This window comes from Scomber scombrus, chromosome 22 (genome assembly GCF_963691925.1).
Source record: "Scomber scombrus chromosome 22, fScoSco1.1, whole genome shotgun sequence".
NCBI lineage: Eukaryota > Metazoa > Chordata > Actinopteri > Scombriformes > Scombridae > Scomber > Scomber scombrus.
The window spans coordinates 21,764,100-21,781,119 of NC_084991.1; the positions used below are offsets into that span (position 1 = coordinate 21,764,100).

A 17,020-nucleotide genomic window follows, 5' to 3' on the forward strand; every position below is an offset into this window, starting at 1 on the left:
TGTTGTGTAGCATGATTTTGGTGAGTATACAGTGTACAATATTAACGCTATTGACGATTTTTCACAATAAAATTCCCCAAAAATATGCAAAAACAAATTTTTCTGAAATAACTGTTGTAGTACGATTATCAGGTGACCCTTGTTGTGTAGCATGATTTTGGTGAGTATACAGCGTACAATATCAACGCTATTGACGATTTTTCACAATAAAATTCCCCAAAAATATGCAAAAACACATTTTTCTGAAATGACTGCTGTAGTACGATTATCAGGTGACCCTTGTTGTGTAGCATGATTTTGGTCATCCTACACTGTATAATATTAACGCTATTGACGATTTTTCACAATAAAATTCCCCTAAAAAACACATTTTTCAGAAATAACTGTTGTAGTACGATTATCAGGTGACCCTTGTTGGTAATCATGATTTTGGTCATCCTACACTGTATAATATTAACGCTATTGGTGATTTTTCACAATAAAATTCCCCAAAAATATGCAAAAACACATTTTTCAGAAATAACTGTTGTAGTATGATTATCAGGTGACCCTTGTTGTGTATCATGATTTTGGTGAGTATACAGTGTACAATATTAACGCTATTGACGATTTTTAACAATAAAATTCCCCAAAAATATGCAAAAACAAATTTTTCAGAAATAACTGTTGTAGTACGATTATCAGGTGACCCTTGTTGTGTAGCATGATTTTGGTCATCCTACACTGTATAATATTAACGCTATTGACGATTTTTCACAATAAAATTCCCCAAAAATATGCAATAACACATTTTTATGTAATAACTGTTGTAGTACGATTATCAGGTGAACATTGTTGTGTAGCAGGATTTTGGTCATCCTACACTGTATAATATTAACGCTATTGACGATTTTTCACAATAAAATTCCCCAAAAATATGCAAAAACACATTTTTCTGAAATAACTGTTGTAGTACGATTATCAGGTGACCCTTGTTGTGTAGCATGATTTTGGTCATCTTACACTGTATAATATTAATGCTATTGAAGATTTTTCACAATAAAATTCCCCAAAAATATTCAAAAAGATTTTTTTTTCTGAAATGACTGTTGTAGTATGATAATCAGGTGACCCTTGTTGTGTAGCATGATTTTGGTCATCTTACACTGTATAATATTAACGCTATTGATGATTTTTCACAATAAAATTCCCCAAAAATATGCAAAAACACATTTTTCATAAATAACTGTTGTAGTATGATTATCAGGTGAACCTTGTTGTGTAGCATGATTTTGGTGAGTATACAGTGTACAATATTAACGCTATTGACGATTTTTCACAATAAAATTCCACAAAAATATGCAAAAACACATTTTTCCGAAATAGCTGTTGTAGTATGATTATCAGGTGACCCTTGTTGTGTATCATGATTTTGGTGATCCTACACTGTATAATATTAACGCTATTGACGATTTTTAACAATAAAATTCCCCAAAAATATGCAAAAACAAATTTTTCAGAAATAACTGTTGTAGTACGATTATCAGGTGACCCTTGTTGTGTAGCATGATTTTGGTCATCCTACACCGTATAATAGTAACGCTATTGACGATTTTTCACAATAAAATTCCCCAAAAATATGCAAAAAGATTTTTTTTCTGAAATAACTGTTGTAGTATGATTATCAGGTGACCCTTGTTGTGTAGCATGATTTTGGTCATCCTACACTGTATAATATTAACGCTTTTGATGATTTTTCACAATAAAATTCCCCAAAAATATGCAAAAACAAATTTTTCAGAAATAACTGTTGTAGTATGATTATCAGGTGACCATTGTTGTGTAGCATGATTTTGGTGAGTATACAGCGTACAATATTAACGCTATTGACGATTTTTCACAATAAAATTCCCCAAAAATATGTAAAAACACATTTTTCTGAAATGACTGTTGTAGTACGATTATCAGGTGACCCTTGTTGTGTAGCATGATTTTGGTCATCCTACACTGTATAATATTAACGCTATTGACGATTTTTCACAATAAAATTCCCCAAAAATATGCAAAAAGATTTTTTTTTCTGAAATGACTGTTGTAGTACGATTATCAGGTGACCCTCGTTGTGTAGCATGATTTTGGTCACCCTACAGTGTATAATATTAACGCTATTGACGATTTTTCACAATAAAATTCCCATAAAAAACACATTTTTCTGAAATAACTGTTGTAGTACGATTATCAGGTGACCCTTGTTGTGTATCATGATTTTGGTCATCCTACACTGTATAATATTAACGCTATTGACGATTTTTCACAATAAAATTCCCCAAAAATATACAAAAACACATTTTTCAGAAATAACTGTTGTAGTACGATTATCAGATGTTTTTTGTTGTGTAGCATGATTTTGGTGAGTATACAGTGTACAATATTAACGCTATTGACGATTTTTCACAATAAAATTCCCCCAAAATATGCAAAAAGATTTTTTTTCTGAAATAACTGTTGTAGTACGATTATCAGGTGACCCTTGTTGTGTATCATGATATTGGTGAGTATACAGTGTATAATATTAACGCTATTGACGATTTTTCACAATAAAATTCCCCAAAAATATACAATTTTTTTCGCCCCTGAAATAACTGTTGTAGTACGATTATCAGGTGACCCTTGTTATGTAGCATGATTTTGGTCATCCTACACTGTATAATATTAACGCTATTGACGATTTTTCACAATAAAATTCCCCAAAAATATGCAAAAACAAATTTTTCAGAAATAACTGTTGTAGTATGATTATCAGGTGACCCTTGTTGTGTATCATGATTTTGGTCATCCTACACTGTATAATATTAACGCTATTGACGATTTTTCCTAATAAAATTCCCCAAAAATAAACAAAAGAAATAACTGTTGTAGTATGATTATCAGGTGAACCTTGTTGTGTATCATGATTTTGGTCATCCTACACTGTATAATATTAACGCTATTGACGATTTTTCACATTAAAATTCCCCAAAAATATGCAAAAACAAATTTTTCTAAAATAACTGTTGTAGTACGATTATCAGGTGACCCTTGTTATGTAGCATGATTTTGGTCATCCTACACTGTACAATATTAACGCTATTGACGATTTTTCACATTAAAATTCCCCAAAAATATGCAAAAACAAATTTTTCTAAAATAACTGTTGTAGTACGATTATCAGGTGACCCTTGTTGTGTATCATGAATTTGGTCATCCTACACTGTATAATATTAACGCTATTGACGATTTTTCACAATAAAATTCCCCAAAAATATGCAAAAACACATTTTTCTGAAATGACTGTTGTAGTACGATTATCAGGTGACCATTGTTATGTAGCATGATTTTGGTCATTCTACACTGTATAATATTAACGCTATTGACGATTTTTCACAATAAAATTACCCAAAAATATCCAAAAACACATTTTTCAGAAATAACTGTCGTAGTATGATTATCTGGTGACCCTTGTTGTATAGCATGATTTTGGTCATCCTACACTGTACAATATTAACGCTATTGACGATTTTTCACAATAAAATTCCCCAAAAATATGCAAAAATACATTTTTCAGAAATAACTGTTGTAGTATGATTATCAGGTGACCCTTGTTGTGTATCATGATTTTGGTCATCCTACACTGTATAATATTAACGCTATTTACGATTTTTGAATATAAAAAATCTCCAAAATTATATAAAAACTAATTTCCCCAAAATAAATGTTGTAGTATGATTATCAGGTGACCCTTGTTGTGTAGCATGATTTTGGTCACCCTACACTGTATAATATTAACGCTATTGATGATTTTTCACAATAAAATTCCCAAAAATATGCAAAAAAAATTTAATGAAATAACTGTTGTAGTGTGATTATCAGGTGACCGTTGGTGTGTGGAGTGAATTTGGTGAGACTACAGTGAATAAAAGTGGAGATATTGAATATTCTTTGCTTTGGTACTGCACTTTGTAGACGGTCCCTAAGCACTCGCAGCGCATAGAGAGCAATATATTTCCTGCAGCCTGGATGACGACTCGTTTTGGCGAAAATGAGTTTGTAGTCAATAGTCTACCTTACTACGATAGGAAAGAGACATTTTTTATGTTTTAACAATGTTTCGTTTATGAGCTATTGATCGCTGAAGTTCGAATCTGCCAATCTCTTTCTAACTTTATCTCTATCTTAAGTCTCTGTCCCTCCGTTGCGGGGCAGCTCTCTCGCATCACTCTCTCGGTCACCAGACTGCAGCTGCATCTCTCTCCTCTCTGACGGAGCTACCAAACTCAACTGTTTCTGTCAAAGATAACGTGTTGTGTGTCAGGCTTTTATACAAGCTAATGGACGTTAACATTAGAGCTGACCTGTTAGGTTACGTTACAAGGCTGCTCTCTCCTCAGTTGCGTCGACTCTGCTTTCTTCCAAGGTTAAGGAAGTGACTGTGCCACTACTCTGCACAGGTACAGCAGAGTGAGACTTCTGAGAAGTGTCTCTGTCCTCTGCCAGAGCGCTCTCAAAGACCAGGAATATAGACTGCTTAAGCTTCTTCTGGAATTCATCACACATGAAAACATAGAGAATGGGGTTCAGGCAGCTGTTCAGAGAAGTCAGACTCGTAACCATAGGAAATCCTTGATCAATAATGACTACCAGTTGTGAGTTACCAGGAGTAAATACATATAATAACCTAAAAACATGAGAGGGCAACCAGCACAAGAAGAATGCAAGAATGACAGAGATAATGATTGGGTGAGATCTTTGTTTCTTTGCACTTTGCAGGCGCCTTGTACGATCACCTATGGTCACATAAGATGCTGTTATTACCAGGAATGGGAAGAGGAAGGACATAATAAAACTAAAAAGGAACAACCACAGTTTCTTGTCTTCTGGATAAAAACCGTAAGAATTCCCCTTATACTCCTCAAGTGTGCGAAAAGTGGCATAAGGGATGCTGCAGACCATAGCCATCAACCAGATAGCAACACTTACGAGTTGAGCTTTGCAAACAGTACGATTGTTTCGTGCCCATACCACTGCAAAGGTGCACAGGCAACGATCCAGACTAATGGCCGTCAGAAGAAATACACTGGCAAACATATTGAGTACAGTCACAAAGGTGTCGAGCTTGCACATGAAAAGTCCAAATGGCCAGTAGTCCTGAGAGAGTTCAATGGAATAGAAAATCAGGAAGGATGTACAAAGGAAGTCAGCCAGGGCCAAGTTGAGAAACCAAATTGAGTTGACTGTTCTCTTCATCCTGAAGCCTGTCACGTAGATGACTAGACCGTTTCCCACCATCCCAACCACGATGATCACACAGTAGATGACCAGACAGGCTATTTGTACTTTTCTTCTAATCCCATCATCCCAAGATGGTTCAGATGCAGTGATGTTATCTAAAGAACAAAGAAGAAATGCCTTATTAAAGTCAACCTCGGCCTATTCTGCAACATGTAGTGAGAAAACAAGAGAATTTAATTACTTTTTAAACCAGATTACACATTAATCAGATTTTAATTAAATGCATACCTTTCATAGTTTTTAGCGCTGTATTTTTAAATGATTATTTTCTTTTGTGAAGAAAATTTCTGCAGTTTTGTGTAATTTACAAAATACATATATATAATATATATAGTATACAATTATTATAATAATAACTGTTTAAAGAATTTAATTTCCAAAGGAGATCTGTATTGCACATTATAGATTTATCATTTGTTCGGTGATAACTACATTGTACCACTGTTCTCCTTTATAAAAACACATGTTCTCTTTAAGACTGACCTCAACTGCACAGTAGTAGATTAGACTGGGAGTCACAGAATACTTAATATTCACTTGCAAGTTGACTTTCTCACTTATTTCAGTCAATTTCAATGATCAGAAAATACCAAATATTAAATGCCTGACTAAAATGAGTTCAGCAATAAATAAGATTAACTTTATGCTATTGCAGAGAGAGCCAATACATGTTTGAAATATCTTACCAGTGTCCATTTCTCTGTTGCAGCGGGAGTCCTTCTTTATACTAAGATGATGCATATCTTTTACTGCCTTTACTTAATGTCTATCATTGATAGCTCCTCCTCCTCATTGCCTTCAACTACTAATGAAAAAGCACTGTTGCGACATTCATGACCAATCAGATTCTAATCAGTGGCTCTTTAGAAGTGATCCGAGTCGCACTTTGGATACACACACAATACTTATTAGTAGATCAGTTCATTGTTCACCAATTTCTCTAATGCACATAACACGTTTCACCTGTGAAAATCCTTGAAAGACAGGTGAAATTATTTATTATAAATATGATATATGTATTATATATTAAACAGAGGGAACATAGACACGCTCCCTCAGGTCGTATGGTCTCCATTTGGTATCTGACTTGCCGAGACTTAACGTAACCCTTCACCCTCAACAGTTAATCACCTTTACAACCTGCTTAAAAGTCAAAAGAATAGCTTTCTTCTTCCCAGCACCTGTCAGCCCAACCGCAACAGAAATAGTAGAAATGTCAATGGAGCATCAAGTGTAAAAAGAAGTGATAACCAAGGCTGAAGCATCTGTATTGTTGCTATGGTTACCTGCAGTTTATTAAATGTTAAGCAAAGATTGTGAAAGTAGTGGTTAAACTGCTGACTGGAGCGTTCCCAGGTGTCATCGCATACGTTTTTACCAGACAGTGATATTAACGCCATGAACCACCTGTTCACACATCACACTGTCTGCCTGTAAGCTCTGATATCCAGATTAGGAGCTTTTCTACTGTGATCATGGTTTACTTTTATTTCATTACTTATACTTTTTATGGCTACAAAAAAAAAACTGTTTTCAAAAGTCTAAATTTGTTGTTTTCATGTTGCTCAAAACCTGTGACGTTCTTAGTGGCTATAACTCTCCTGAGACTGTAAACAAAGCCTGTCATTGGTTGATTGACAGTCCTCATTCATCTCTGTAATTGTATTTCACCACTGCCATTTTAAAAAAATTACCTTGCTTCCAATGTGTGTGTGTGTGTGTGTGTGTGTGTGTGTGTGTGTGTGTGTGTGTGTGTGTGTGTGTGTGTGTTTTGGCATCAGAAAACAAACCTCGCCTTGAGGTATTAACCAAGTCAGGCCTCATTACACACACACACACATTTTGCCTCATTACACACACACACACACACACACACACTTCCTCCCTCTCTCCTTTGTTTCACCTTTCGTTCCCTCTTTCATTTTATTCTTTCTTTCAACCGTGAAATCCATTCAATCTTTTTAGTCTGTAGATTTTCAGGACGTACAGTGAGAGTCAATACACACACACTCAGAATACTGATGGATGTACGAAACTCTACATTTATTCTGACAAGAAGAAAATACTTCATTAACATATGATACATACAAACATGAAAAAACCAACTCAGTGTTGCCTTCTGCTGCAGTTTGCGTTTCTTGGCAACATTTAAACAAAGACTTCAACATGAAACATTAAACAATATATTTCACACAGGAGAATTAAACACAACTGCAGAAATGAGTTCATTAAAAAAAAAAAGTAATTCTGCCGTCAACACAAAAAGGGGAAGCCCTGTGAAGACTCAGCAGACTGGGAATAAAAGCATTATCAATTAACACGGTTTATACACTCGCTCAGTAGGTTTTAACATTAATGTCATAATGGCCACTTGAATAAGTCTATAAATCTGTGGAAATTGCAGCAGTATTATTCATCTATCTATCCATTTTCTGTCACTTATCCAGGCTACAGTCATGGTGGCAGCAGGCTCAGCAAACTAGCCCATATGCCTTTCTCTCTCTAGATACTTCCTGCAGCACCTCCTGGGCAATCTTGAGGGGTTCTCAGGCCTAATGGGATATATAATCCCTCCTGTGTGTTCTTAGTCTGCCTCAGGGTTTTCTCCCAGTTGGACGTACCTCCATAGAAGCACAGAACGCCTAATCTCCAGCCCTGACAGCCTCAACTGGCTCCCTTCAAGGCGAAGGAGCAGCGGCTGTGTTTTGTTTTGCTCCAACTGGATGTTTGAATTCCTCACCCGATGAACCTCTAACTGATTTACAGTGTTTCCACGATTTCATCTTCACGGTCACAACCCAAAGTTTGTAGCTGAGAGCCGGAAAGTAGATCGACTCATAAATCAAGAGCTCAGCGTCTGCTTTGACTGCTATGTTCATGTTATTGTATGTATGCAATATTGAACAAGAAATGATTGCAAAACTTCTCTAAAGGATAGGTTAACAACTTTTCAAGTCAGGAGCCCAAATGAACATTAAAGTCTGTGTAAAGTAAGGATAAATATGTGTTCTGAGTTTGACATACCACAGAAAAGTGTGTTGTTAACCACCCTGCCAAATTTGAATGATTAAAAATATCGCCAAATATAAGAAATTAGGCTTCAAAGTACTGTATAAGTCTGCCTATTTCTCTTCTCCCAAAAGTTTTTGTCCGCTGGGTCCATAACTTGATCCGAGTCTTCTGACACAGATGTGTAGCAGGTGGACCCAAAAAGCAGACAATCTTGGAAAACGGGCCCTTTATTGGCCAACACAGGAGAAAAACTAAATAACTCAGGCCACATGGGCAGCAAGGAACACACAACAGGAACTAACTCACAGGAAAAACAAGATGACGAAAACACCGTGCAAAACAACACAGAACAAAACACAGAGACTCAGACAAACACTGAACTGAAACCAAAACTTATATACACATGGGGTAATAACTAAACAGGACACATGTGAGTGAAACAAGACTGGTGAAACACATGAGGCAATCAACTTCGGCGGGGGAAACACAGGAAGTGAAACTAACTAAATACACAAAGGGAGAATAACACGAGCTACAACAGGATGTGACACTTTTAATAGCCAGTATGAACAGGGTGAATTATTACGGACATCATTACATCATTAAATTGGGGACCTGTCCTTTAAACTCTCAGTTAACATTAGCTAGGTAGGAAGCCACAACTGTTGATTACCTAATGCTAAATAAAGAAAGCTCACAAACATGTACTATTGTTTCAGTGACACTAGAACTCTTGACTCTGTTTTAGTAGGATTGGTTATTTATTCCTCACACTGCAGTTAACACATCTGTAATGATTTGTGTACAGGTGCTTTCTGGGTGGAAGACACCTGTAGATACCACATTGGTTGCTACTGTACTTTGCATTGCTTTGTCAACATGGCCAATCTATATATGGGGAGAGGTCTATCCACTGTTACAGCTACCATAACTCACTGAATGGCCCAATCAATTAATATTCCAGCAGTTAGTCACAACATACACTCTCACTGTTTAAAGCGACTCTTTCTTGCATTTCACACAGCACTTTGAAAAAACTAGAACAGCAACAACCCCTCCTCCTTCCTATGTCCCAACCCCACACTCCCTTCCCCTCCGTGAACGCGCACTATATATATATATAGTTTTCTTTTTCCCCGTGGGAGCGGCTGGAGATGGAAGCCGTGTCCCGCTTTTGTCGGTCATTGTCAGTCGCTACTGTCTGTTTATGGCTATCTCCGTGGATCATGGATGTATTATAATGCCGTGGATCCACAACAGATCCTCTTCCAGGTGGGGGGGTGCACAGGGGAAAACAGGCAGGTCACTCGGCCAATCATATCATTGGGACCAAATGATATGATTGGTCAGAGTTTTCACAGAATATTATGAGAATGGAATAATGATGAGTTTCTATGCCTGGTGGATCTCTCTAACATTTTAGAGTCCATTACCTTATTAATAGCATTTTAACCTAAACAAAAAAATGTGTAAAAATGTAACAAAGGTAAGGGTAGCTTTAACTCTGTGAAACACGAGTCAAAATAAATGTTTGCTCATAAAGCAGCCGAGGAGCTTGGAACATGGTAAAACGGCCACCATAAATAGGCTTCTACCAAAAATATTACAACAATAACAGTTGGCTTTATTAAAGTATTATATTTTCATATTGTGTAATAATATGGTGACTATGAAGATTGTTAAAAATACATAAAGGAATTCATATTTTCTTTACTACTTACATACATTATGCATACACACGCACACACACGCACACACACACACATATATATATATGAGTAAGTATATCATCTGTTGGTGCGAGCAGTTAAAGTTCTCCATCAGAAAACAAATGAGCATATTTCCCAAAATGTCAAACTACCACCATAACTTACCTCAGCAGCATTAGTCTTCCATACAGTAAGATAAGTGTGTAAAAAGTCCAACAGCAAAAACACTAATGACAATCACCCAAACACTCACAACAAATGAGTAGTGTGATATTTCTCTCACCCTCTTTCATTAGTGCTGATGTGTGTCACCTAACCGAGCCGTTCGATAGCCAGTAGTCTATAACACAAGTGCAAACTGAAGGAGCTCATCCATTTAAAAGCCATTATACGCACACACACACACACACACACACACACACACAGAGTCCAAATCCTCACAACACAAATACATTACAAAAAAAGGTCATTAAGAATATATTAGAGGTGTCGATGTCGTTGTAAATTCACAACATATTAGAGAAGTCATTAAGAAATGTGGGTCAACACACACACACACACACACACACACACACACGGACGGAGGTTATTAATGTCATTCATGAATGAGACCGACAATCCAGAATGACTAAAGCAAGGCTTGTTTGTGTGTGTGTGTGTGTGTGTGTGTGTGTGTGTGTGTGTGTGTGTGACGGATGGACCCAGGTGTGAGTGAAGCCCCACCTGCTGACTTTGCAATAGAAATAGTTTTGTGTCTTTTGTTCTTACAGATTTTAGTGTGAGTGTGTGTGGTCGTAACTCTCCCCTACTATTATCCCATTTCACATCAATACTCAACAAAATGTGTTGTTTTGTGAAACCATGTGTTTATGTCCTCTTGGAGTACGCTCACTTACTTGCCTCGACTTGGAGCTTTCAGTTTGTTGAAACACGAGTCTACAGCCATGGCAGCAGCTCTGCGAGGTTGTACAGGCACACAGCGTTTTGAACTAAATGCTCACATTAGTGTGCTAACATGCTAACAAATGACAATATTAACATGCTGATGTTCAGCAGTTAACACTCATCAGGCTTTTTGTTGAGTATGTTTGAACATAGAGGAAATTTGCCTTGTTGTTGGGCAGCATAACAATTCAAAACCAGAAGGTAACAGATAACACCACTACCATAAAAGTCAGGTGATCATTACCAGGCGGGGATCTCCGGTCCTCTGCAATGAGGCCAACGTGGAAGTAAGTTAAAACTGCATTCTATCAAAAGGCCACCAGGGGGCGACCGTTTTGGTGTCAAAAGGACTTCCGTCTCTATACAAGTCAATGGAGAATTCACCAACTTCTCACTTGATTTCTAACCTCAGTAAACGTTTTCAAAATGTGTTTATGGTCTCAATCGCTATTTTAAAGCCTTCTTCAATGCAGTATGATGTTCATTTGGGACATTTTGGCCTCCCTGATTTTATATTTGACGATAAAGCAGGGTATGCATTAGGGCATTTAATTTTTTTATGATATTATATATGGGGGTCTGCAGAAGGTTTGAGTATTGATCTCCTTTTATGATGTAGGTGCTGTTGCTCTTCTCTATTCCTTCACTGAAAAACTCCATCCATCCATCCATCCATCCAATCATCTGTCCTGGTCTCAATAACGATGGCAGAAACTCTACAACTGTAATACTCTGCTGTCAATCACACTGTTTAAAAAAAGATGATTTCCTCCACACATTTTCACAGGTGCTTTTTGGTTCTCTTTAAATTACCAGGGTAAATTGTATGTGAAACCAGTAACATTAATGGCTCGGGTACAATACCAGGAACTGAAGACTTTTAATGAAACACAACTGTTATTAATTGCACCTGTGCTTTTCCTGCTAGCTGTAAAATGTAACACGACAAACCTTTTTCAAAGCAGACATTTTAACTTGTCCTAATAGGACAAACAAACAAGCTAAATGGAATTAATCGAAATGTCTTCTGATCGAGTTTGTTCAAAGTGGAAACTCCAGTTTTACTGATTCATTCACACATGAATACTTCTGCTTATGCTGGTTCTGCTAAACTGAATTGTTATTGCTGATTATTAATGAAATTCATGTGAACCCTTACTCATGATCTATGAGGCTGCTGACATTTCTTAACTCCATTTTTGGCTGTTCTTATTCATATTGTCATATATTCTGGCTTCTTTTCATGAGATCCTTGCTGCTGCACTCTTTACCAATTTCAGCCATGATGAAGAAATCTGTTTTTGGCAAGAATAAATGTAATCGCAGGATGAGATAAAAGCATCTTTCTTTGACCAGGTGAATAGAATATATTATTAAAAGAAGAAAACAGATGTATCACAATTGGAGCATTGCAAAAGCAGTGAGTCAGACTGAGCTTTAAACTGATTGACAGACTTCCAGCTTTGTGAAGAGATGAACTGTGTGTTTAAAATGAAGTAACCTCTGGCTTAACGTTTAGTTGAAGGAAATAATGAGACAACCAGCTTATCCAAACTGAACAAAAAGGTTCTAATAGATACAGACAGCTGGGTGTGAGTACAGACCCAGACTGTATTAAGCTCGAAAAATAATCTATACAAAAGATTTGTTCATTAATTTTGGCTAGCTCTAACCAGAGAGGCCCATTTCAATCGAAATTGTTGATGCAGAGCTCAGTTTCTCTTTTGTTATATTTCTGATAAAGTAGCTGCTCAACTAGTGTTTGTTGTATTTTTAAAAAACATTTGCTGTTACCACAAAAACTACAGGTGTCACCTGAAGAATAATACCTTTATTATCAGAGGTGGAAAAAGTACTCACATTATGTACTCTAGTAGAAGTACAGATACTTACGGGGTCGGATCGGTTTTCTATCGCTTATTTTATTCTTTTTATAATGTCACCGAGGTTGAAAGTAACAAGCCTGTTTTGACAATGTAAGGAATAAAAAGTACAGATATTTGAGTTCAAATATAGGGAGTAAAAGTAAAAAGTCGTCAGAAAAATAAATACTCAGGTACAGATATCTGGAAAATCTACTTAAGTATGGTTATGAAGTACAAATACTTTGTTACTTCCCACCTCTGTTAATTATTGATCATTAGTATTGGGCACTGTGTCTTATTTATCACAAATAAATAAAGAATGATGTGATGAATGTGTCTTTACTTGTACAGTACAGGCCTGTAGTGAAACTGCCTGCAGCTCAGTTGCATGTGGAAATGACCCAGTATCTCACCTGTTTGTTGCCCGCAGGTGAAAATTCAACTTAGTCTTTCAACAGTCAACAGTCTTTAAGTAACATACACAACATTCAAGTGTTTGTGATTGGATGAAACGAGATGCTGTGGTCCAAAAAAAATCAGTTTGGCACATTCTTGTTTGTGTTTGTGTTTTTAGGTCAGTCAGGTTAGTGGGCACCAACATCATTATTCTCTCCTGCTACTGATGTTTGTTTTTTTAACACATCATGGCTCCATGCATGTCTCAAGCCTAAATTAAGAATGAAATATTGCATCATCATAAGCTGACACAACCAAGCTCAGAAGAAATGAGCCTACAGGGCCATACGAGAAAAGCAAACAGCTTAACACCAATGAAGAGTCATACAGAAAACTTCATTAGGAAAACCAATCCGACCCATGACAACAATCTTATTAGATAAGAATGAACACACTGACACTCATCACCATCTGTAATCAATAGATCCATCACAACAATATGGCCAATGCACAGACTAGCACCACAAAGGTAATTTGATAAAATATGCTTCCACTCACCAAAGCTGATGGCCCACTTGAAGAGAAAGGTGGCGTTGCGGTTCTTCATCGGGCAAACTTCTCCATGACTTCAGGGATGAAGTCCTGCAGTTGCTGAATCTGCTGGCTTTTGATGGACAGCATGGCAGTTGTTCTCTTGGATGGATGTTAGCAGAAGCAGAGACATGGCCGTCTTACAAGCACAATGCTCAGTGTGGCTTTATAGACTGGTCAAGCTCACACTTCAACTTTCCTTTGTTTCCTACAGGTCACAGTTTCACAGCACAGTCCAGCTCAGATGTAGGAATGATGGGACAAATTGTAGGAAGAGCGAGCAAACCAGCTTTGCAGCAATCAGGTGGTCACTTGGTGAAAACCTCTGTTGCACCTCCACCTCCAGATGACTCATACACTCGTGGCCCCGCAGTGCTGTTTCATATTTTCCACACAGTTTAATTCATGTGATGATCTGACTGAACTCGTAACAGCTTTCCTCTACTTGTTTGTTATTCTGCTCAGTTAAACACCTGTATGCACTGTCAATTTGGGTAGCAACATTTACGCGGCTTTAATCCTAGATTCCCAACCAAATAAATTGTTTCAAACCTGTGTTTATGTATGAAATACACTTTAACTTTCTTTAGTTATCTGGTGTTACCTAACAAAGTCTCCCTGCTTCTTGCTGATTGTAAACTCCAAGCTAGTGACACCACTGCAACGGCATTTGAATATCTCACAATTGATTGGCTGTCTGTCAGACAGCTAGCCAATCAACTCTGAAATAGCTACAGGCTGTCTTCCCCACCTGTCATCAATTTCATTTGAATTTAGTTAACACACTTAATATTTCCCATGTATAATACACATAGTCATTTAATTTGCTCATTATTTTAGACAAATGTTACATTCGTATAATGAAATTTGAAACTTGAATATTACCATCCTATACAACTTTTAAACAAACTATCCTAAACATTTAGCTTCAAACTCTTACTAAATTTAAAAAACTGTAATCACAAATTAACCAAAACTATTAATTTATACAAATGCTTTAGGATTATGGCCACTGTAGGTCTACTGCGGACACAAATCAGAGACATATAAACATGAGATAAACTCTTAACACAAATGACACAGTGCAAATTAGGAAGATCCTATATTAATAGATAATTAATTATAGTAGATACAATTTGGAAAATTGATAATAATATCATTTGTTTGCTGACTTCTTTCTGGCCCCACCTGCCCCGAATGACCAGTAAGTGTAATTCAAGATGGTATTTGCCATTTGCAGCAATATCCAAAAACAGAGGTATATGAAGTGTCTTATATTTAGTAAATGGAAAGACTGAAGAAAGCACACAAGAAACATGTTTTAGGTAGAAAGTCCTGGAGCATGAACTCAAAAACGTCCAGGAATTGAATCTTCGTCACATGCACAGTTTGTGTTTTCCCTCTCTGCTTTTCTCACAGTCTTTTAAAGAGCAGGCTGCAGGTAACTGAAACCATATCTTGTCTCTTTGTTGTGGTTGTGTTTGATTAACTGGCATAATTAAAGCAGCCAGGATTAAGTCTCATTCAGTTCACCTGAATGTTGACACAGCACTGGGACTGCAAAGACTTTAGGATTATAAAGGCTCAACGCTAATGTGATTGTTGTGCTGCTGCTCAGATCCTATATGAAATAATTGTTATTTTGTTGTCATACTTGTGCAGCTGCAACCCTAACAACACAAACACAAAGATGTAACCTGGATTTCTTCCTTTCTTTCTGAATTTACAGTAAAGTGAAACAAGCAATACAGTAAAGTCAGTAGTATTTCTCTGATTTGACTAAATAGATGCTGTGTCATTTAAGATTCATTGTCTTGGTCTCCAGTTCATTCACAGTGTGTAGTGTAGAGATAAATGTCTGACTCTGGATCATGGAGATAAATGTTCATTTGACTCAGCTGATGTTTAGTTTGACTGGTGTGTACTGCCATCTAATGGCTGGTGGTTTACTCTGTGATGAGGTTCACTACAAGGCCAAAAGTAAGTGGACACCCAAACATCTATCTATTTGCATGCAGATTTGAAGGGATCTTGTAATGTTCAGTGTGAACAAGAGGAATGATTACAGGGAGCAAAACAAAGATTACTTAAAGACAGACTTGAAGAATTGTGAATTTACCCTTTAAGATTTTCCTAAAGGCTACAAGTTATTTTATGAATTTTCCTTTCATGTCATGTATTCCTTGTTATTTCAGAGCAGTGTTTCCCATCTTTAGGGATCCACTGACTCCCTCATCTACCTGCTTAGCATATTGTGTACTACATGAACCAGCCAATTTCCTTCAGTTGCCATCCAGCCCTCTTGTTACCTTTGTAATTATGGCTACAGCAACCGTTAAATTAATCAAACTACACTTCTGCCTGACTCCAAGTCCATAGACAGCAACACTGACTCTTTACACCTTTTGGTAAACAAACAAAAGTTATGTTTGTATCAGTGTTAGACAACAGAACTCGTGTGTATCCTTGAGGTCTAGCAAATGTGTAGAATGCATTTCTTTTTCTTTCCTCACAAATCTTTTGCAAAGCATTTTTGGCATCAGTTTTTACTACTTTGTAATCTTCCTGATGACTTCATCCCTGCATTTCTTGGTGAATTATAGTCACCTGTTGATGAGTGGAATAGTGTAAAATTGTGTATTGTGTCACCTGATTGCATGAGACAAACAAGTCATAAAACGTCACGGTGTACCTTGAAGTGGAATGATCAATCCCAAACAATTTCACATCCCTAGAAACAGCCCTTCACATACCTTCAGTCATATACACTTATATGAGCATAAGGAGGCAAAATATTGATTATATGGTGATGGTAACACATTTTAAACATTCAGATTTTTGGTCTTCGGGTGTATCATTCTAATACTCGCTCTGAATTTGAATCTAAAAAGATAAAGAGATTTATACCTGCAATGCAAGATTTATACCTGCAATGCAAGACTTCATATAAATGAACATCCTTTACATTCAAGCCCTTGCCAAAGAAGAGGCCGGGTAAATCTCTATACAGGGGTCTTTAATCTGGTGCCGTGTTTGACATTCTTGTGCTGCCAGATGAAGGCTCGCTGCGCTTGCTCTATGCACATCATTATCACCTAAGCTGCTTGTTGGCAGAGGAGGTGATATGACAATGGTTTCACAGTATTCTACCAATCTAAAGGAGATAGTAATGCAACAAGAAATTATCACTTTGTT

At 36.9% G+C, this 17,020-nt stretch overlaps 1 protein-coding gene across 1 annotated transcript; it reads right to left on the reverse strand.

Moving 5' to 3' along the window:
• Positions 1 to 4,383: 4,383 nt before the first annotated feature.
• Positions 4,384 to 13,841, reverse strand: LOC134004340 (chemerin-like receptor 1). The gene is made up of 2 exons (XM_062443572.1): positions 13,793 to 13,841; positions 4,384 to 5,402 (listed from the first exon to the last, which is right to left on the reverse strand). Exons 1-2 carry the CDS (start codon positions 13,839 to 13,841, stop codon positions 4,384 to 4,386), a joined length of 1,068 nt encoding a protein of 355 aa, XP_062299556.1.
• Between the last annotated feature and the right edge of the window lie 3,179 nt (positions 13,842 to 17,020).

What these genes read in the sequence shown, in the direction of transcription:
- LOC134004340 (XM_062443572.1), bottom strand. Translation starts at nt 13,841, where the DNA reads ATGAAGAACCGCAACGCCACCTTTCTCTTCAAGTGGGCCATCAGCTTT. An exon ending in CAAGTGGGCCATCAGCTTTG is followed by an intron (nt 5,403 to 13,792) that starts GTGAGTGGAAGC and finishes TTTGTTCTTTAG; the next exon opens with ATAACATCACTGCATCTGAA.